This window comes from Equus caballus, chromosome 29 (genome assembly GCF_041296265.1).
Source record: "Equus caballus isolate H_3958 breed thoroughbred chromosome 29, TB-T2T, whole genome shotgun sequence".
In the NCBI taxonomy this organism is placed as follows: domain Eukaryota; kingdom Metazoa; phylum Chordata; class Mammalia; order Perissodactyla; family Equidae; genus Equus; species Equus caballus.
Genome location: NC_091712.1, coordinates 39,338,107 through 39,360,725, shown reverse-complemented (window position 1 = coordinate 39,360,725; position 22,619 = coordinate 39,338,107). Strand labels below are relative to the sequence as shown.

The window sequence follows — 22,619 nt, the reverse complement described above, 5'->3', positions numbered from 1 at the left end:
GCTGCTCAGTTAATGTTTATTACATTACACTTCAGAATTGAGGAGAGCGCCTCTGATATTTTAATCCAGTGAAAGTCATGACCTGAGAAAAACATATTATAGATTATAACCCGTAATAAAATAGTTGCTTGAAAATCTACATAGAAAAAATGGCCCCAAAATTTTAGGTGTAGGATTTTATCCTACAGATATACTTGCCTACATGCAAAATGATATCAGGTTTTCTAATTAATCATTGTTTGTAATCTAGCCAAAGAATGTAAGCAATCACCTATCTAAATAGGAAGTTGGCTACATAAATTGTGGCAAATCTATACAATGGGATATTTTGTAGCTGTTAAGAATGTGGTGGTTTGGGGGTTGGCCGGTGGCACAGCGGTTAAGTGCGCATGTTCTGCTTTGGTGGCCTGGGTTCGCTGGTTCAGATCCTGGGTGTGGACATGTCACAGCTTGGCAAGCCATGTGGTGGTAGGTGTCCCACATATAAAGTGGAGGAAGACGGGCACAGATGTTGGCTCAGGGCCAGTCTTCCTCAGCAAAAAGAAGAGGACTGGCAGCAAATGTTAGCTCAGGGCTAATTTTTCTAAAAAAAAAAAAAAAAGAATGAGGTGGTTTTTATGTATTGATGTGGAAGGATTTCCAAGATATATCATTAAGTGAACAGAAACAAGGTGCAGAACAATGAAAATAACATAGCTAACTGTCTGGCATCCTGTATCCTTCATGTACTATTTACAGATTGACTGTTTCTGAGGGGATACACAGAAGTCTGGCAGTGGGAGTTGCTTCCTTCCTGCAAGCGGATTTTCAGTCAGAGATGGGGCTTTTTACTATAAATCCCTTTTGTAACTTCTAATTTTTAAACCCTGTGCAAATATTACCAATTCAAAAAATGAATAAAAATTTTAAAACTTTGGAGAAAGATTAATGTAGTATGTGACATAAGGAGAAAAATTAGGTTGGCTACCTTATTTATCGGCCACCTCTTAACTGATAAACATATTTTTGTTTCAATGTCCTCATCATTAAATGCCACAGTTTTTCCATGAAAATACTCTCCCGAGAGCCTTTTTTTTTTTTTTTTAAAGATTTTATTTTTTCTTCCCAAAGCCCCCCGGCACATAGTTGTATATTCTTCGTTGTGGGTCCTTCTAGTTGTGGCATGTGGGACGCTGCCTCAGCATGGTTTGGTGAGCAGTGCCATGACCACGCCCAGGATTCGAACCAAGGGAACACTGGGCCACCTGCAGCAGAACGCACGAACTTAACCACTCGGCCACGGGGCCAGCCCCCTCCTGAGAGCCTTTTTAAAATGTCTTGCCTTTGCATATATATTTTGATAGTTTTTAAAACCATTCTAATCAAGTAACTGCTGATTTGACCACAGCCACTTGCTTTTTTTCCAGTTGACACTTGATACAGATAAAACATAACCACAAAAATACGAATGATTCTCTAGTAGGAAAACTGGTGAACAGAAAGTAGAAATAATATGGGCAATATGAAATTATAGAATTTTTGGCTCATTGAAAACTTGTTGGATGAAGGTATTAGCTTCTTTCTTACTGCTTGCATTTTCCTCTCCCTGCTTCTGTTTTCTTTCTTTCTTTTTCTCTTCTCTCTTCTCTTCTCTCTCTTTTCCTCCCTTCATCTTTTACTTTCATTCTTGCAAATACTTTTCCATTTTCCTATTCACACTCACTGGGACATTTTCTTTCATTTCAGAAGAGCAATGTCATTTTAAGGACAGCAGCACTGAACTTGTGGTTTTCTAATAAGTTCTGGACAAAATTCTAGCCCTGCCTAGTGGAATTGCATAGCCGAACGAGGAGGCCCTTTTTGTCAACTCTCTGGTTTCCACATCAGCAGCCTGACAGTGAGAAGCTACCAATGTTAAGATAAACAGTGATGTTAGAATTCCATAAATAGGGTGATCATGTAACTTATTGTCTAAACAGACACTTTTCAGAGTGAAAGAGGATGCTGTCAGTGACCATGCTGGGAGAGCAAGCATAAACAGTAGGCATAGGGTTGTTTAGCATCCTGGGACTGAGGTCCCCAGAGCATAAACATTGCCAGAACAAAGAAAAATACTCACCAGTCACAACTCTGGAACTATACTGATGTACACCTGCAGAGAAGAGATTGCAGCTTAATCATTGCTTAATTATTAAGGCACGAATTTCTCATTACACAGGAGAATTTCTGGACAATTTGGTTCCCATCTTAAAGCCTTGAGAGATTCACAGCTGGCAAAACCAAACTTGCTTGAGCAAAGAATGAGGTTAATTGTTTTAGACGCAGGGCCACACTTAAGAATCGGCTATGGGGGCTGGCCCCATGGCCTAGTGATTGATTGAGTTCAGCCTCCTCCACTTTCGCGGCCCAGGTTTGCGGGTTCAGATCCCAAGTGTGGACCTACACTACTGATCAGCCATGCTGTGGCAGCAACCCACATATAAACTAGAGGAAGACTGGCACAGATGTTAGCTCAGGGTTACTCTTCCTCAAGAAAAAAAAAAAGAGGAAGATTGGAAATAGATGTTAGCTCAGGGCTAATCTTCCTCAGCAAAAAAAAAAAAAAAAAAAAAAAGAATCAAATATGCCCTTACAGAAGTTGCAGATTACCAAGAGCTCCCCCATCCCATAGATTGTGACTCCAGATTGCAGAAAGCTTCCTGTGTCCTCCCATATCGGAAGGAGGCAGATGTTATTCAGATTCTTAGCAGAGGCTCTGCCATGCAGGTTAATACAGTGAAGCATGCCACATCTGGAAGATGTACTTTCTTTTCTAGCTGGACTGAGCCAGGGTGGAGCACAGAGAACAGAGACCAGAGCAAGGCAGCTGTGGCAGAGAGCAGGAGGCAGAGGGTTGCTCAGTTGTCCTGACTCTGGATTGGATGGCATAATGCTATGCGGTCGGCTTGCTCGAGGCCTCCACCCACTGCTTAGAAGCAGCACGTGGGGAGCCGACCTCTCCTAAGGTACGCAAAGCCAGCGCTAACCTGGCGTCTCTCGCGAGGCGACGGAGGGAGTGTGTTCCAAGGCTGTTGTCTGAGATGGGGCCTGGGAGGGCTCATGACTGACTACCCCTGTGGTGGCTGCAGAAGGAGATTTTGATGGCATCAGCCTGGAGCCTGGGGTAATAGCTGGCTTTGTGGCCACTGTGGTGTCTGACTTGGAAGTGGAAGCTGGCTCTGTAGAAAAGTGCAAGACATGGAGAGCATCAGTGTTTAGAACAGTGTCTTTTCTCAGCTCCAGGGGAGAGTGGACCTAATACTCACTTTAGTAAGCCTGCCCTGGGCCAGCCCTCCCCCAGCACACTGCTCCCCGGCTCTTCAGGCAAATCCCTTAAGTGGGTAGCCTATTCATCCATCTGGAATGGCCATGGGACTTTTGTGAACCCTGAAGGATTTACAGTTGTTTATCATGGTGCACATAAGTTCAAGACCCCAAAGATTTGGGTAGATCCAGGCTTGTTTACTAGAGTAAGCATGTAAGACATGAGCAACTAATCTCAAAAAATGAGTGCAACTATTTTTTCGCCAAAGACATCTGGGGTGCTGATTTTAGTGGGTTTTTTTACATGTTTGCAGGGAACTTTTGAAATCAGGGGAAGCCTGAGATTCAACCCGTCTGAACTTTACAAAGCGTATTTGAGAAAAAGTGGCCCGGTTTTGCCCCGATCTCAGGGAGGGTGGCTTGCCTTGTGTTTAGGTCCTTATCTTTCCTGTCCCTAAATGGCAAATGGCCGCTCCCAAACTGTAAGGCGTGGCGGCTTGACTTCTCTGTTCTCTTTCCATGAAACGTGGGTTTTCCCTTGTGATAAATACGGTCCTTAGGAAGTGCAGCCCTGGAGGAAGGAAGCAGCAGACCACTGCCATGGTCCCAGCGTCACTGGCTGTCTGACCACAATGCCGGGGGCCGCTTTCTCATGCTCTCCCGGCCACATATGCTGTGAGAAGTCATCCTGCCCTTTAATCCTTGTCACAGCCTCCCACAGACCTAGTACTACCCAGGCTGCTAGCCCTCCAGGCACACTGCAGAGAGAGTCTCCCAGAGCATTCCCAACCAGGTGCCTATGGCCACGTCACCCTGCGTCAAAGATTGCACTCTCAAAGACTCCTGTCAACGGCACAGTTTCGGTTGACCAAGTGTTTAGCACACAAAGGCAGAGCTGGGAGAGGCCATTTGATTATTCTCATCAACTGGGTGAACCAAGTGTGACTTGAATCAAAGGCGTTTTGGAATTACCCCACACTTCAATGGAGCCTGGACCTCAATCTCTGCCTTCTTCTGTGTGTAGTCAACCAACTAACCAGGCGGAAATCTCCTGGCCTCTCCATCCTCCCCTGAGCAGTGGTTCTCAGCCTTGGGCTACCTAAGAATCACCTGGGGAAGTTCTAGAACCCGAATGCCCAGATTGTTCCCCAGACCAACCAGAGTTCCAAGGTGATCTCAGTGCGCATCCAAAGTTAAGAACCAGCGCGCTAGGGGAGGCGTGCCTGAGCAGTGCGGTCAGTGACAGCAGGATGACTGTGCCTGGAGGGCCGGGAAAAGCCACACGCTGGATAATAGGACACAAAAAATCAAGAGTTAAGTGCAAAGTAAGAGTATCACAGGATAAGGGTGCCTTGTCCCAAAAGAGTTAGCATCCAAGATTTCAAGTTTCCTTAACAACAAGACAGTGCTGAGGGAATTGGGATCGACAATTCCCTAAGACTCAGTGGAAATACAGAACATAGGCAGCCTAGTGCCATGCTTTTGTACTACTGCCACCATAGTTAACGATTGTTGGGCGACAATCCTCCTTGGGTCTCACTGTTCCACACGTCTTGCCAGCAGAGATGCTGACGGCCCTTCCTCGGGACTATCTTTTCTAGGATGCTTAAATAGGTTTGAAAGATGAACACAGCGCCTCCCTCTGCAGCAAGAGGCAGCCACGTGCACGCCAATGATAGAAGACTCAGGTTCCCTGAGCTCAGGTTTCCAATCCTGTGAGGCAGCCTGCTGGATGTCCCGGCACCTGTTTAGGCCCATCCGTGTTGCCTCTTTAGGACTTTGGGATGAGAGAATGGATGTGCACATGCCAGTGCTCCTGCTGCCTGCTGTGCCGTGCAAGAAAGTCCTTTGTCTCTGATCTAGGAGCATTGTGTTTCCTCCTGGCACCCATGAAACCCTGGCAGGCTAATATGCAAGGCAGGCGAAACCTCAGACCCTCCCTGGTTCTTGACGAGGATAGGTGTCTACGACTCCGTTTGGTCTGGCATGTTCACACTGGATTTTAAACCATTATTAATTATGCACATACGAAACTTGCATCTCAAGCAACTTTGATTTAAAAGAGGAAATTAAGCTAATATAAATTCTTATTCTTGACTTTAATAAAAAGTGTGTTCTACGATATAAGTTTTCAGGGGAGCTCCAGCGGTGGTCCATGAATCTGAGGGATGGACGGGGACCTTAGTGACAGCAGGGGACAGTTCTTGGAAGGTTTCCAACATTCCTACCTTTTCCAGAAGGGGAGGGGCTCTGTGGCTCTGGGGTCACCCCTGCCGGCACTACTGTGGAGGGTGGCCTTTGGCGAGTCAGGGAGGGGTCTCCTAGAGAGAGGATAACCACACAGCATTTATGATCCTGCGGGTGGAACCTGGGGTGGCTTCAGAACTGGATATGATAAAACATAAGCACGTAAATTTAAAATGGACATACCTGACTTCCTAGGATAGGCCAGAAGCACAAGAAATAAAACAGAATCAGTGTTTCCCAATCTGCAGTTCCCATGCAAATGCAAACACTGCGAACGATTTTCCAGCCTTTCAAGTTAAGTATCAAGTGTCATTTGCTTATGGCTGGAATCATATCAACCCAGTTTTATAATCCTGGCTTTTGCATGGAAAAATAAATGATTACTCCATAGATTCAGGTTTTTTGGCAGAAAAAAAAAATCTTTCAAAGCACAAGAGGTTAGGAAAAGTAATGGCAGGCGTTGTTAGTGGTATAAGGTGGGGAATCTTTGGGCTAGATGAAACCTAAAGATTCCCCCAGTGTTTGGTTTCTAAAAGTCTCTGATTCCAAATCTCCCCCTTCTTTCCCTTCCCCTCACCCACCCTGCTCAGAGCCTACTCCATCCTTCTCCATCCTGGATCCATTCACCCAAAGGAATTGGAACTTTGAAGAAATGGTAACTTTCCCTACAGTGGAAAGCCTTTATCTTTGCCCCTGGATTCCAGGTTCCAGTGGGTCCCCGGACTGGACAGATCCTGATGTCTACTCTGTGTTCTCACCACAGTGTTACTGCTCATACCCATCCTCACCCAGCTCATCACTTCACTGGCACTTGATGTCATGGGGCGCTGTGTCCCCCAGCCAAGCAATTCCTCTGCAACAAGCAGAAGGCTTCCTCCTTGCCCTACCTCTGAGGTCTGCATGACAGTCATGCAGGGGGCGGGGGAAGGGGCACCGGGTGAACTAAACACTGCCAATTCAGGGAGAAAGTCTGCTCTTCAAGGAGCCCTACAGCAGAGTGAGTTGGCTACAGAGCAGCCTCTTTGGGCTGCATCCCCCAGAGAGGAGCTGAGAATTTTCACAGATGTTATATGAGAAAGCATCTAGCCTACAGCTGGACATGCACCAAGTATGCAATAAATGTTTGTTAAATCAGAATTCTCTTGGAAGACCATGAGTTAATCTTGATTTTTCTAGAGTAAAGAGTTCAGTGTTCCTGGAGATAGCACTGTTGGCTTCCATGCCGAGGTTATTTGGCTTCGTCTGGCATGGTTATCCAGTTGTGGATGGTTAAAGAAATTTGATTCTGGTGACCTTCCCTCACACTTGATCTGGAGCCCCCTGGCTAGACACCAGACATGAGTACTGAGCTAAGGGAATGTGTGCTCTGTGGGTGTCCCCAGGTGGTACCAAGAGAGAAGAACAGCAATGATTTCCCTGCAGGCTGTCTCCTAGGGAGAGATCGGGAAAGCTCTTTGGGAAGCAAGCATGCTGTGAGCATACACTCTGGTTTGTAACCAAACTCTTGCTACCATAATCTTAAAGCATTGATAGAAGTAATAGTTAATATTGACCTGATTTCACTTAATCCTCCTACAACCCACAATGTTGACATCAGGTCCATTTTTTAGGTCAGGAACTGAGGATTCCAAGATGTTAAGGCCCTTGCCCAAAGTCTCACGTATGGTAGTGGCACAGCCAGGATTTGAACCCAGAATTGTGTGACCCCAAAGCCAATCTATTTCCATCTCTCGGAGGTGTTGTTTAGAGGCCCATTGGTTTATTTAGCCACAGACCTCAACAGAAATCTCTCGGCTCCTCGAGATGGACTTGTTCACCTTCCCACACTGCAGTTCTGCTCTCTGGATGGCCTTGGTGAGGGGGGTGGAGGGACAGTGCAAGCCGTCTACTTACTGATGCACTTGAGATTGGGAGTTGTCCAGTGGGCAAGGTTCGTGGTCTCGTTAAGCACACACTCAGTCAGGCTGGATGTCCCGGCTTTACGCTTGAAACCAGAGTTACAAATATACCGCTCCTTGGAGCTCAGGTTGTAACTCTTGACCCGGATGTCCGCATGTTCAACAGACGTGGGAGTAGGGCATGTGATACCTGCAAAAGTGCAGATAAGAGGGGAGAAGGGAACAGTCTGTTCAGAGGCATTCTCCAGGAAATACTTGGGTGGTAGTCAATAACTTTATAGCCAGGTTCTGGCTTATCCTAGGGGCCCCTTAGGATCCACCCTAGATCCCAAGCACGTGGGAGATATTCAGTAAGGACACCCATCATCTGGAAGCCTTCCAAGAGCCTTGCCTTACCTGCCAGCCGTCCAGCATAGCTAGAGACTGGGGAGTCATCCACGGAAGCCCCTTCTCCCTCACTCTCCACTCCTGTCAGTCTCAAATCTCAATATGTCTCCAAGATATCCATCTCACTCTCTCTTCTGCCCCACCCCAGACCAAGCCTCTGAGCTCTCTTGCCTGAACAGCAGTAGCGTCTAGATTGGTCTCCCTGCATGCTCTCCTTGCAAACCTTCAGTCCATTTCCACAAGACAGCCAGCATCATCTTTAGAAATGCATATTCGATGACTTTGCTCTTTCCTGGCTGCCTGCTGCTCTTAGAATAAAAACTAAAATCCTTAAGGGGGTCTTTAAGGTTCTGCTGCATCAGGCCCTGCCTGCTTCTCTAGGTACTCTTCCCCCTGGCCACACTGGCCTTTGGTTCATGCCACTCACCAGGCCTGCCTACTCTCCCCTCACCCCACTCTTGGCTGGCCATCTCCCACCATCCTTCCCAGCTTATTTCCAAATCTCTTCCTCAGGAAAGCTTTCCCTCACCGCCACAGTCAGCCAGGTCCCGTGGTTCTGTGTTCTTTCCCTGTATAGTTGCTTTCACAGATGTATTTAAGCTGAGGATGTAACGAATGTATGTTTCACCATCTGCACTATGAGCTATCGAGCTTAGGGACCACATCTCTTTTGCCCAATACTGTATTCCCTGAGCCTGGTGCAATACCTGGCAAGAGTAGGTGCTCAGGATACACTTGTTCAAAGAACGAATGGATGAATTATCTTCCTCAACACCAGGCTTAAGTCTGGCCTTCCGATATAAGTGAGTTCAATCTATTTCGCTTCTACATGTGTAACTGGCTCATCTGATTCTTCTAATTTTATCGGAAGAAACGAGGGCAAGGTGAATTGCCCCAGATGGCTCTACTTCTGTAATAACTGGAATTGGACTCAGACTCCAAAACCTCAGCTAAAATCCTGGCCATGGGGCTCTAGCTCTGTTCTGTGGAAATAAGTTTCACAAGCGAGTTTCTAAGGGTGTGGGCAAGAAGAAGAGGAGAACTTAAATGTTGGCCATTTCCATTTTGGGGAGGCCATATTTGTTATCAGCTTTTTGTTAATTACTTATGTCCTGATGATATTTCTGCATCCTTGGAAAAATTCCTTTCCTAGGTAAAAACGTGTAACAGAAATGTTAAAGACAACTTGACTTTAATGAGTTGCAGGAGTACTTCAGCCTTTTTTTCTACATTATGTAACAACAAAAACAGCAACAAAATTTGCAAAAAAGAAAAATTAACTTCCCTTTTCACTAGGCAAAAATGAATGAAATTGGTATTATTTATCATGCACCTAATGTAAAATGCTGTGGATTCTGGGAAAGAATCTATTCCTAAGGCCTTGACAACAGTGAAAATAATATACTCCTTGGCACCAATAATATACTCTATGGACCAAAAAGGTCCATGGTTCTTACAAGGTGAGGACCCAGTGAATGTATTTCCTCCAAACCAATATGGTTGGCCTGGGCTTGTTTAAGATGAGGTCCTGTCCAATGCCAGAAAGCTCTATTGCAGCTAAAGCTAAAAAGTAAGATTTTTCTTTAACCACTTGAAACAACTGTTTGATTTTTAGACTCTTTTTCCTATTAATTCAATACAGTATTAGGTTTTCTTGTGTGCAGAGTTGATGAGCAAGAACTGGTTTCTGAGGCCAAGTCTTGCCTGGGGCAGTGGAGGTGGCTGGAAGTGGGCTGTGTTGGAAGGAAAGTCCCACAGAGGAAAATTCCTCTGCAGCATTTTCCATCATCCTGGAGCTTGTAGGGACGTGTTGAGAAAGTGTTGGCCCCCCCACTCCCCCACCCCGCCATTATTAAATTGTGTGTATAAGCTGAGTGATTCACCGGCTGGAGTGCTGGCAAAGGGCAGCAACCAAGGTTATCAAATCAGCTGTGGGCTGCCAACCACTATCTGGGGAGCTGGCTTTTTGGTTCCAGGTCGGGAAACCGGAATAAGTATCTGCTGAGCAGCTGAGACCTCAGCAGGTGAGTTGGGACTCAGCAAGAGAATGGAGTAAACGAACCTTTCTGCCAAGAAGGGCAGACTGAGGGGAGACCAAATATAGTGGCAGTCAGATTCACAGACTGGAGTAGGATGGCCTCCCTAATTGCATCTGTACCAGGAGTCAGCAAACTATGGCCCAGGGGCCAAATTGGGCCCACCACCTTCTTTTGTCAATAAAGTTTTATTGGAAAACAGCCTTACTCATTCATTTGTACATTACCGATAGCTGCTTTCACACTACGATGGCAGAGTTGAGTTACTGCAACAGAGACCAGATGGCCCACAAAGTCTAAATTGTTTACTCTCTGGCCCATTATAGAAAAAGTTTGCTAACTTCTGCTCTATGTGGCCTTTAAATGAACCATTGCCCTTGTGACTAAGACCAGTTGCCCAGTGAGCAAGCACAGAACTGGTGCAACCCTCAGAGTAATTGAGGTTGACAAAAGTAATATAGCCTACATAAAAATAAAAACCTTTCCAAATGGCAAAACCCAACATAAGTCAAAGGGCAAATGACAAAATGGAAAAAATGTTGCCCCTCCTATCATATAGGGCTACTTTCTCTCATATGTTAAGAGCTCCTGAAAATCAATAACAAGATTACCAATGCCATGGAAAAAGAGGAAAAAGATATAAACAAGAAGTTCACAGAAAAGAAAGTACAAATGGCTCTTAAATATATAAAAACACTCAATCTCATTCATAAAAAGGAAATATCAAAATAAAACTACATGAGATAGCATTTTGAACTCCCAAATTGCAAAAGAGCCCAAAGTTGATTAAGACCGTTACTTTCATATTGCTCATACAGCCCCTAGACAGGGCACGTTTGCAACCTAAATACATGTGCTCTTTGACCCCACAATTCTGAAGTATTTATCTTACAGATATATCTGCATACCTGTGAAATGTTACACTTCTGCATGTCCCGTTTAACCCAGCAATTCCACTTCTAAGATTTCTAAGACCTTACAGATATACTGGCATATTTATGAAGTGAATATGTAAAAAATGGTTGATTCTAATAGCCAGTATCTTTAAATTGCCTTGTATGTGGTCAGTAAGAGACTAAGTAAATTACAGTGCAGCTGTCCAATGAAAAAGTACTGCCCAGCTCTCTGCAATAGACTAAGGAAGCTCTGTGTGCACTCAAGTGGAAAGATCTCCAAGATAAACTGTCAGGTTAAGAAGAAAAGGAACGGAACACTGTGCATCCTGTGCTACCATCAGTGAAAAAAGAAGAAACAATACCCATACACAATTTTTTGTCTATCCATAACCTCTCCAAAGGGATACACAAGAAACGATTAGTGCTGGAGAGGAGGCAGCTGAGAGAGATGACGGGAACGACCTTTCACGGGACCTTTTCATACCGTGAATTTTTAATGGTGCCTATGTTTGACCTGTTAAAAATGCTTTTGAAAGTTTCTCTAATGCTCTGTTTCTTAAGCTGCTGTGTACACGAGCGTTTATTATTTCTTTTCATGTATTACATATATGCTGGGGTGAAAATCAAAATATTGAACCACCAGTGCCATTCAGATGCTGACCAATCGGAATAGCTGCTGGCATGAACCAGGATCAGGCGGGGTGACCACTGGCCACAGATGAAAGGCCACACCAACGAGGACTGGCAGAATATCAGTCGTGCATATATGTTCTATACTCTTTAAATATACAAAATAATAAAAAGTGGGAGAGGGTATTTTAAAGTACCCTATCACAGGAAATCAGAAACCTTGGTTGAGCCAAGGGCAAGAGAGTGACAAATCTTGCCAAGGTGGGATGTTTAGTGCTTTTATTGGACTATGTCTCCTGCTAAATGAAGGAGAGAAATGCAGGAGATCCTAGAATTAGGAATTTTTGCCTTTCTCTGGACAAGTCAGGGCAGCTTGGGGTAGAATCAAAGCCGAGAAGCTTTGTAAGGACTTCTGGGAGGATTCTGGACATCGTTTTTGGATGACAAGACACAAGTCACTCCCAGCAGACTGTGGATGTGACAAAGTACACGTGGAGTGAAAAATAAGATAGATTTTATCAGAAGAATGTTGCCAAAAGAAGATAAGAGCCAGAGCTAGGATGATTAAAGTTTGCTTTAACCTGTAAAACTGTGTTAAAAATTGCCCCCTCCTTCTAATTAGAAGTTGAAAGGTTTGAATAAGATTTAGACCCTAAGATTTTCTTTGGTGTTAAACTTAACAGCGAAAACCAATGTCCTGGGGCTTGCCCAATCATGTGCATTCATTTCATTTCTCTGGCCTCTCTCTATAGAGAGATGCTCAGTAACTCTGCAGGATAAGCCCCAGAGCTAGTCTAATGGTTTGTTAGCAAGACACCTGGTGAAGTTCTCCATGCTCATATCTGAGTTTAGGAATGTGCCAGGACCAGGCAGTTCTGGTCTGATAGTCTGACGATTTAGCTACCTGAGAGTACTGTGAATGGCCTAACTCCCAAATGGATGAGGCGAGCTCGGTCTGTGTGCTAGGCCTGCAGGGGGATCGAAGCTGGGAAACGCGGGCATCTTCCACAGTCTGTACATCATGGCGAGGATTCTGAATTCTGGAATGTGAACCTCCATCCATCCTGGAAAATGTCTCTGATCTTTACCTGGGTGTTCCGGTGGTGCTGATTTCCTTCTGTATCCTTCAGATAAGTCGATCTTGTTTGATTTACCCCAATAGAATCTGTACCTGGTTTCCAGCAATCTGAACCTTCTCTTGGTTGGGCAGGATCTGGGGTGGGATTTGACTAGCCGTGGGCCCCCAAATAGCAGCTTTCTCCTCTTCCTTCTCACCTGCTCCCTGTGGATTGGGCTGCCTCTGCCTAGAAACCCTAGCTTTCTGGCCCAGGGCCCGGACCCTCTGTCCTGGTCCTGCCCATCTTTTCCTCCAGAGAGCAGTCCCTGGTTTTCCACACTCCCCAGCTGCTGGCTTAGGTTTGGATGTTAGAGAATGACTGCCAGAATCACTGGGACACTAACTCCCCTTACACTTTCCCACCGCCTGGACCCCCGTACGCCCCGTCCCACTGGCCAGGTGGGCCTCTCAAGATATCAAAATCAGAGGAAGCCATCTCTGAGTTCAGAATGCTGTTAGAACAATCTAGTATAAAGTGCCTGGCCCTTCAGACAGGCCAGCCCGCCAGTGGGTCGGCTGTTTGACCCTCCCCTCCTCCTTCAGGAAGTCCTCTCCTTCAGGCTCTGTCACTGAGGTCTCAGCATGCCTCATACCTGAGCCCACCTGAGCCATGACAGCCCAGGGTGTCCATCACCCCAGGCTTGACTTTGGTCTTCCTTGTCTCACGAGAGAAAATGGATCGTTTGATTTTTTCTTAATCCCACCACTGACTCGTCTTTTAAAGTCTCAGTGACATCTGATAATGTATTTTGCATAATATACATCTGTGCCATCCTTTATCACTCCATGCTTATAGTGTCCATGTTCTCTTTTCACTTACGTGGCTTCCATAGTGGACTAAACATTTTCCTTTTTTTTCAATGAGATCACAAGATAATCATTACTTTAACTTATCAGTTTTCTAAAAACAAGTATTTACTGCTAATTGCTGTGAACAAAGTTAATAGAAGAGAGAAGAAACCTAGCTGTCTAGTTTACTTCCATTGCCTTCCTCTCCCTCTCCCGTCTGGTCTCTGGGTTGTACCTCATTTTGCTGAATCCCTCCCAGAATATTTTATTTTAGTCCTCAAGTTCAGTTTTATCAACCAATTTAAATTTCAAATGATGTTCTGAACCTATTGATTTTCTCCTCCGTCGCCTTTTTTCAGTCTTCACCGTTTTCTGTGCTGTTTTCAGGTTTGAGATTTTTGTCAGCAAAGTGTTCTTCATCTTCCAAATCTCGAAACATTCTCCTCCATTCAGGAGGGTGGTTTTCAACTTTGAGTGTTTGTGGTGCACTTTAAAAGCTTTGCGAACTCCTGCTCGAGGGGATTTAAAAAGTTAAGACAATGGCGACCATGCCAGCAGGAGTTATAAAGAATCGCTGCCGAGTAGAAGGGAGGACATTAGTGCTATCTGTGACTCATCTGTCATCTTGCGGAGCTGGTTGCTATGTGGGTGGGACAGTTTATTGCATGTATAAGAACTCAAAGTTCTTACAGGTTTCAGTAAATATGCAGTCCTCTTTGGTTGGCTTGACTTATTCCTCTTAACCTTAGATTCATAGCAGATTATTCCCCTCTCAGCTCAACATCCCCTCTGCCAAACACTGTGGTTGTCGCAGGTCTATTCACTTATAGCAACGAATCTTACACACTGATCAGGAAAGAGTTCACAGGGAATGTGCCATGCACACAGTTGACAATCTCTATTTCAAAAGGAAAAGGAAGCAGGGACAGACACTGAGTAAACAGTGATTGCTCACAGCTTCTGTAGAGTTTTCTCCCAAGCCCATCTCTGCTGTTAAATCTTAGGGTAAAGGTCTAAAGTCACTGTCATCTCTCCTTTTCTTCATGATAATCTATAGGAACCAGTTGTCATCAATGAGTAAAACATATTCAATCCAGGTTTCTCCCAGTTGGAGGAAGAAGTTACAACTATGGAAAGGGGGAGGGGATGACTAGAATGTACCCTGTGGTGCTCGAATAGAATTGGGGTTGGAGGTATCAATATGTAATTGTAGTGTGTGTATGCACGTGTGTGTGTGTACACATATATCTGTGTATGTGAATGTATACATGCAAGTGTGTGTGTGTGCTAGCTCTGTCCGCTGACCGTGCCTAGAAGCAATGACATATTAACAGTGAACGTACTTGGTGCCCAGATCTTGGTGTCCACTAAAAGGAACCACAGCTACTTGGAGAAAACGCTGATTCCAGGGCTAGAACGGGGAGAGAAGTTTGATCTTTTGAAAGATCAAAAGATGGGCTGGAATATCTTGTAGCAGAAAGTAAGGAAGTAGTCGAATGATGATGGTGACATGTCAAAAGGATATAGTGGCCAGGTTGAACTGGCTCTCACTGGCCAAATCTGGGACAATTTGAATTTCAGAACAAATAAACACAGTAACAGATTATGGAACAAAACTCCCTAAGTCTGCACTAATAAACACATGAATAGATAAATAAATAGAGAAGAGAACACCCTCCTTACAAAATAATGCTAATAAATATAGAAAATGAACCTAAACTGAGGGACATTCTAAAAAATAGTTGACTTGTTTTCAAGATCAAGAAAGATAAAGGAAGGCAGAGGAAATGTTCTAGATTGAAAAAGGCTAAACAGATATGACAACTAGATGCAACTTGTGATCCTGGATTAGATCCAGAATTACGGAGAAAATGGCTAAAAAGGACATTGTTGGGACAACTGAAAAAAATCTGAATATGGACTGAGTATTAGATAACATTGTTTCAAGGTTAAATTTGCTGATTTTAATAATTGTGCTGTGATTATGGGAGAGTGTTTTTTAGGAAGGTATGTAAAAGAATGTTGTTCTCAGGAAATATATACTGAAGATTTTGGCATAAAAGGGCCTGATGTCTCCAACTTACTTTCAAATGCTTTAGAGGAAAATGCACATGTACAATAAACATATATGGATAGAGAGGGGGAAAGAGAAAGCAAATGAGGCAAAATGCAAACAGTTGGTGAATCTGGTTAAAGGGTATTCAGAAGGTCTTTGTGTTATTCTTGCAACTTTACTGTACATTTGAGGTTATATCAGAATAAATAAGTTAAAAAATGAGCAAAGTAACCAAATAAAAACCACTTGATGAGGGTGCCTAGGCCCCTTCTTTGAGGATTCCTCTTGAAGGAAACTCTAAGAGCTTCTACAACTCAGGCCAAGATTATCTTTTGATCAGGAAAATTGTCTTTAATTATTTCCCCAACTGCGGTTTTCACAGCACTAACTTTTCCTCTTACAGGTTCCTCCTGATGTGCTCTTCTGAATTTCTATTATAATACTTTTTAACTGGATCTAATTCTCCCACTTCCCTCTCAAAAATGTACTGTGTGTGTGTGTGTGTGTGTGTGTGTGTGTGTGTAGCTTGGCAGTACCATGGGCTTAACTCCATGCTACCAAAATCTTAAATCTGCACATTTGGGGCTTTGCTGTATGTTAACATAGCTGGGAAAATACTTAGAGATGGAGGAGTGGGGTGGAGTGAGAAGGAATGACCATAAAACTCAACTCTAGAAACATTTAACAGTAGATCAGAGTGGTTAGTCCCATAAAATCACTAGACTCTGCTCTGTGATAAAATGTTCCCACCTTCTACGGGAGCCTGAATCAACCTTGGACCTTTGGACCTCTCAGGTAATATTATATCATCAGTGACTGGACAGTTTCCATCCAGCCACAGATCAATGACTCCAGAGAACACAAGAGACACGAAGTCGCCAGGAGAAAAGGCAAAGACTGGATTTAGTTGGTAGGAGTGTACTTGACTGGCTTTGCCCCACCTACCCCTTTCCTTCCTTATGCCAAGTCTGCTCTTTGAAGCTGACAGCATTGCTGTCTCGGGTCTGGAGGAACTCGTGAGAACCCAGAGTCGAGCTCTCAACCTCTGGAGGACGCATAGCCAATGCCGTGGGTTATTCTGAAACCTTGGAAGGGAGAGAGAGTCGAAGAACCCCTACCTCAACCCAAACACCACACACAGTTACGTGCAAGACCGTCCATTTCTTTGGAATGGCAAAGACACTTTGCTCACAACTGTGTCTGTCTTTTTTGTGACTAGCTTATTTCACTTAGCATAATGTCCTCAGCATAATCCATATTGTAGCATATTAAAAAACCTCCTTCCTTTTTAAGGCTGAGTACTATTCTATTGTATGTCTGCACCACATTTTGATTCTCCATCATTCATCTGCTGATGGACACATGGATTACTAACATGTTTTAGCTATTGTGAATAATGCTGCTGTGAACATGGCTGTACAAGTATCTCTTCGAGACCCTACTTTCAGATCTTTTGGGTGTATACCCAGAAGTGGAATTGCTGGATCACGTGGTAATTCTATTTTTAATTTCCGAGGCACTGCCATACTGTTTTCCACAGTGGCTGTACCATTTTTCATTCCCATTAACAGTACACAAAGGTTCCAATTCTCTACATTCTTTTGTTTTGTTGATAGTTGTTATCCTAATGGGTGTGAGGTGTATCTCACTGAAGTTTTGACTTGCATTTCCCTAATGATTAATGATATTGAGAATGTTTCCGTGGGCTTTTGGCCATTTTTATATCTTTGGAGAAATATCTATTCAAGTTCTTTGCCCATTTTTGAATTGGGTTGTAAGTTTTTTTGTTGTTGAGTTTTAGGAGTCCTCTATATGTTTTAGATTTTAATCCCTTATCAAATATATGATTTGCAAATGTTTCCCCCCCTTCTATGGGTTGGTTTTTACTCTGTTGATATAGTCTTTTGATGCAGAAGATTTTTTAATTTTACAAAGTCCAATTTGTCTACTTTTTCTTTTGTTACTTGTGCCTTTGGTGTCATATGCAAGAAATTACTGCCAGATCCAATGTCATGAAGTTTTTGTCCTATGTTTTCTAAGAGTTGTATTGTTTTAAGTCTTACATTTATATCTTTGATCTATTTTGAGTGAATTTTTGTGTATGGTGTTAGGTAAGGTTCCAATGTCATTCTTTTGCATGTGGATGTCAGGTTTTCCCAGCACCATTTGTTGAAAAGACTGTCCTTTTCCAGCTGAATGGTCTTGGCACTCTTGCCCAAAATCATTTGGCCATATATGTGATGGTTTATTTCTGGGCACTCTATTCTATTCCTTGGTCTATATGTCTGTCTTTATGACAACACCACACTGTTTTGATGACTGTAGAACTGCAGTTAGTTTTGAAATCAGGAACTGTGAGTCTTTCAGTTTTGCTTTCTTTTTCAAGATTGTTTTGGCTATTCAGGGTCCCTTGAGATTCCGTATGAATTTTAGGATGGGTTTTTCTATTTCCAAAAAAAACAGCATTTGGATTTTGACAGGGATTGCATTGAATCTGTAGATCATTTTGGCTAGTATCAATATTTTAACCATTTTAAGTCTTCCAATCCATGAACATGGGCTGTTTTTCCATTGATCTATGTCTTCAATTTCTTTCAGCAATATTTTGTAGTTTTCAATGTACAAGTCTTTCTCCTCGTTGGTTGAGTTTATTTCTAAGTATTTTGTTCTTTTTGATGCTATGGAAAATAGAATTGTTTTTGTAATTTCCTTTTCAGATTGTTCATTGTTAGGGTATAGAAATACAACTGATTTTTCCAGGTTGACTTTGTATCCTGCTACTGTGCTGAATTCACTTATTAGTTCTGACAGTTTTTTGTGGAATCTTTACAATTTTCTACATATAAGATCATACCTTCTGCAAACAGATAATTTTACTTCTTCGCTTCCAATTTGGATGCCTTTTGTTTCTTTTCCTTGCCTAATTGCTCTGGATAGAACTTCCAGCACTATGTTGAATAGAAGTGGTCAAAGCAAGCATCCTTGCCTTATTCTTGATCTTAGAGGAAAAGCTTTCAGTCTTTTACCATTGAATATAATGTTCTCTGTGGGTTTTCATATATGGCTTTTATTATGTTGCCATAGTTTCCTTCTATTCCTAGTATTTTTGGCTTTTTTTTTAATCATGCTAGAGTGTTGAATTTTGTCAAGTGCTTTTTATGCATCAATTGAAATGAAGGTGTGTTTTTTTCCTTCATTCTGTTAATGTGGTGTGTCACATTGATCCATTTTCATATATTGAACCATCTTGCATTCCAGGAATAAATGTCACTTGGTCATGGTGTATAAGCCTTTTAACACACAGCTGTATTCAGTTTGCTAGTTTTTTGTTAAGGATTTTTGCATCAATGTTCATAAGGGATATTAGTCTGTAGTTTTCTTTTCTTATAGAGTATTTGTCTGGCTTTGGTATCAGGGTAATGCTGGCTTCATAGAATGATTTAGGAAGTGTTCCTTCCTCTTCAATTTTTCGTACCTTCTTGGTAGGTTTTGTGTTTCCAGGAATTTGGCTATTTTATCTAGGTTATTCAGTTTGTTGGTGTACAATTGTTCATAGCATTCTCTTATAATCCTTTTTATTCTATAGAATTGGTAGCAATAACCCCACTTTCATTTCTAACTTTAGTAATTTGAGTCTTTTTTCTTTTTTTCTTAGTCCATCTAGCTAAAAGTTCATCAATTTTGTTGATCTTTTCAAAGAACGAACTTTTGGTTTCATTGATTTTCTCTAGTGTTTTTCTAGTCTCTATTTCATTTATCTCTGTTCTAATCACTATTATTTCCTTCCTTCTGCTAGCTTTGGGTTTAGTTTGTTCTTCTGCTAGTTCCTTGAGGTATAAAGTTAGGTTGTTGATATGAGATCTTTCTTGTTTTTTAGTGTAAGTATTTATAACTATAAACATCCCTCTTAGGACCACTTTTACTGTATCCCATAAGTTTTGGTATGTTGTGTTTTTGTTTTTATTCATCTCTAACTGTTTTCTAATTTCTCTTGTGATTTTTTTCTTTGATCTATTGGTTGTTTAAAAGTGTGTAGTTGGGGCCAGCCCAGTGGTGCAGCGGTTAAGTTCGCATGTTCCACTTCGGCGGCCCCCGGTTCGCTGGTTTGGATCCTGGGTGCGGACATGGCAGCACTTGGCAAGCCATGCTGTGGTAGGCATCCCACATATAAAGCAGAGGAAGATGGGCACGGATGTTAGCCAGTCTTCCTCAGCAAAAAGGAGGATTAGCAGCAGATGTTAGCTCAGGGCTAATCTTCCTCAAAAATAAATAAATAAATAAATAAATAAATAAATAAATAAATAAATAAATAAATAAAAATTTTAAAAAGTGTGTTGTTTAATTTCCCCAATTTTGTGAATTTTCCAGTTTTCCTTCTGTAAATGATTTCTAAGTTCATCCTATTGTGGCCAGAGAAGATACTTTGTATGATAGCTATCTTTTTAAAATCTATTGAGACTTAATTTGTAGCCTATCATATGGTCTAACCTGGAAAATAGCCCATACAAATCGAGATAAATGTGTATGCTGCTGTTGTCGGGTAGAGTCTTCTGCATATGTCTAGATGATCTATTGTGTTGCTTGTCTTCTGTTTCCTCACTTATCTTCTGTCTGGTTGTTCTATCCATTCTTGTGAGTAGGATATTGAAGTCTTCAAATATCATTGTGGAACTGTCTATTTCTCCCTTCATTTCTGTCAGTTTTTGCTTCATATATTTTGATGGTCTGTCACCAGTTGCATAAATGTTTATAATTGTTATATCTTCTTGCTATCTTGAACCTTTTATTAACATATAACCTCCTTCTTTGTCTCTGTAACCTTTTTTGATTGAACATCTATTTTGTCTGATATTAGTATAGGCATCCCTGCTCTCTTTTAGTTACCCTTGGCATGGAATATTTTTTCTTATCCTTTTCCCTTTCAATCTATTTGTGTCTTTGGACCTTAAGTTAGTCTCTTGTAAACAGCATATAGTCAGATCATGTGTTTTTATCCATTCTGCCAATCTCTGTCTTTTCATTGGAGAGTTTAACCTATTTACATTTGAAGTAATTACTGATAAGGAGGAAATTGCTTCTGTCACTTTGCTATTTGTATTCTATATGCCTTATAGCTTTTTTGTCCCTCACTTTTTGCATTACTGTCCTTTTCTGTTTAGTTGATTTTATGCCATGAAATGTCTCAATTTCTTTCTCATTTCTTTTGTGTATATTCTATAGCTCTTTTCTTTGTGGTTACCATGGGGATTACACTTAACATTCCAAAGTTATAACACTCTATTTGAATTTATACCAGCTTAACTTCAATAACATTAAAAAAACTCTGTTACTTCACAGCTCTCTCACTGTTATTGATGTCAAAAAATTATGTCCTTATATATTGTGTGCCTCGACACATAAACTAATAATTCTTTTAAATGCAATAGTCTCTTAAATTATGTAGAAAACAAGATTTGGAGTTACAAACCCAAAGTTACAATAGTACTACCTTTTGTACTAATAATTTTTTTCTTGAAATGTATTAGTCTCTTAAATCATGTAGCAAACAAAAAAGTGCAGTTACAAACCATTGCTAAGCTAATACTAGCTTTTGTAATTGCCCGTGTATTTACCTTTATGAGATCTTTATTTGTCCATACAGCTTCAAGTGATGGTCTTGTGTCCTATTTCACCTTGCAGGACTTCCTTGAGCATTTATTGCAGGTCAGGTCCAGTGGTAATGTACTCCTTCAGCTTTTGTTTATCTGGGAATGTTAATGTCTCCCTGACTCTTGAAGGACAATTTTGCTAGATATAGGATTCTTGTTTGGCAGGTTTGGCTTTTTTGGCACTGTGAATATATTGGTCCACTGCCTTCTGGCCTCCAAAGTTTCTGATGCGAAATCTGCTGATAATCTTATTGGGGTTCCCTTGTATATGATGATGTGTTTCCATCTTGCTGCTTTCGAGAGTCTCTCTTTGTCTTTGTCTTTTGAAAGTTTGATTATAGTGTGTCTTGGTTTGGTCTCTTTTGAGTTCAGAGTTCGTTGAGCTTCCTGGGTGTTTATATTCCTATCTTTCAGCAAATTTGGCAAGTTTTCAGCCATTATTTCTTCAAATGTTCTCTCTGTTCCTTTCTCTCTTACTTCTTCTGAGATTCACCCAATGTGTATGTTGGTCTGCTTGATGGTGTCCCATAGGTCCCTTAGGCTCTGTTCACTTTTCTTCCATGTTTTTTTCTTTGTATTTCTTAGACTTGATAATTTCTGTGGTTCTATCATCAAGTTTGCTAACTCTTTCTTCTGCCTGTTCAAATCTGCCTTTGAATCTCTCTAGTGAATTTGTTATTTCAGTTTTTGGACTTTTCAGCTGTAGAATTTCCTTTTGGTTTCTTTTTAGGTTTTCTGTCTCTTTAGTGGTAGTTCCATTTTGTCCATACAAAATTTTCTTGGACCTTCTCCACATCTTCCTTTTGTTCTTTGAGCATCTTTAAGACAGTTGTTTTAAAGTCTTTGTCTAGTATATCTGCTATCAGGTCTTTTTCAGGGACAACTTCTGTTGATTTACTCTCTTCTTTTGAATGGGTTATACTTTTCTGTTTCTTTCTATGACTTGTGATTTTTTTTTGTTGAAAACTAGACAACTGAATCTAATAATGTGGTAAATCTGGAAACCAGGTTCACCCCATATCTCAGGGTTTACTGTTTTTTATAATTTTCTTTTTATTGTTGCAGGATGTCTCTGTGCCAAGGGTCAGCCTGAAGTGTAAACTTAAGGTCTTCTCGGGTCTTTTCTGAATTTTTCCCTGGGCTTGCATGGTCACTTTCTTGTTTTCCCAGTATATGCAATTATTTTCGAAAGTCCTGGTCTTTAGTGTCTGGCTCCTAAAGGAAGAAAAAGAAGAGGGGGGACAAACAGGGTGCCAACCCTTTAAATCCCCTGGAAGTCACTTCATCTGGTCTGGGAGGGGCTTGCAACAATAGGGAGAGGTGCAACAACAATGGCTGCCTACCTTTTGGTCAGCCCCCTCCTTTTTTTTATCAGAAGCACCAATCAGTGACCACAACACAGACTCCTGATATTTGTAAGACAGGGTCCTTTTTGCCCACCCTGGCTCCTGCAAGTTGTGTGCAAGCCGCTCCAGAAACACCTGCACAATCACCTGTCACATGCCTAAGGGTGGGGTGTGGGTAGCTGCTCCTGTGCTAAGAGCTGAAATTAACAGCAATTTACTGTCCAAGTCTTTCTCTGGAAGTTGCAAGCCTTCACTAGAGTCCAGAGTTCCAAAATAGTTATATCAGA

General features: G+C 42.0%; 1 protein-coding gene and 1 long non-coding RNA gene across 6 annotated transcripts in view; one reads left to right on the top strand and one right to left on the bottom strand.

The window, feature by feature from the left end:
- Positions 1 to 22,619, bottom strand: part of IL15RA (interleukin 15 receptor subunit alpha) — a 40,023-nt gene that overhangs the window by 6,666 nt on the left and 10,738 nt on the right. The window contains exons 2-6 of one of the 4 annotated variants that reach the window (XM_070255009.1): positions 7,423 to 7,617; positions 5,511 to 5,603; positions 3,006 to 3,197; positions 2,099 to 2,131; positions 845 to 1,244 (exon numbers count right to left, since the gene is read on the bottom strand). In XM_070255009.1, the coding sequence (XP_070111110.1) occupies positions 973 to 1,244; positions 2,099 to 2,131; positions 3,006 to 3,197; positions 5,511 to 5,603; positions 7,423 to 7,617 (785 nt within the window). In that variant the 3' untranslated portion in view covers positions 845 to 972. Of the gene's footprint in view, positions 1 to 844; positions 1,245 to 2,098; positions 2,132 to 3,005; positions 3,198 to 5,510; positions 5,604 to 7,422; positions 7,618 to 22,619 lie in introns of those variants that run through there. The other 3 variants (XM_023631926.2, XM_070255010.1, XM_023631925.2) reach the window with 3 other exon arrangements.
- LOC138921389 (uncharacterized) overlaps positions 1 to 22,619 on the top strand; it is a 40,420-nt gene that overhangs the window by 9,443 nt on the left and 8,358 nt on the right. The window contains exon 3 of one of the 2 annotated variants that reach the window (XR_011433924.1): positions 6,120 to 6,666. The exons of the other annotated variant lie outside the window; for it this stretch is intronic. This is a non-coding gene — a long non-coding RNA (uncharacterized lncRNA). Of the gene's footprint in view, positions 1 to 6,119; positions 6,667 to 22,619 lie in introns of those variants that run through there. 2 annotated transcript variants of the gene reach the window in all.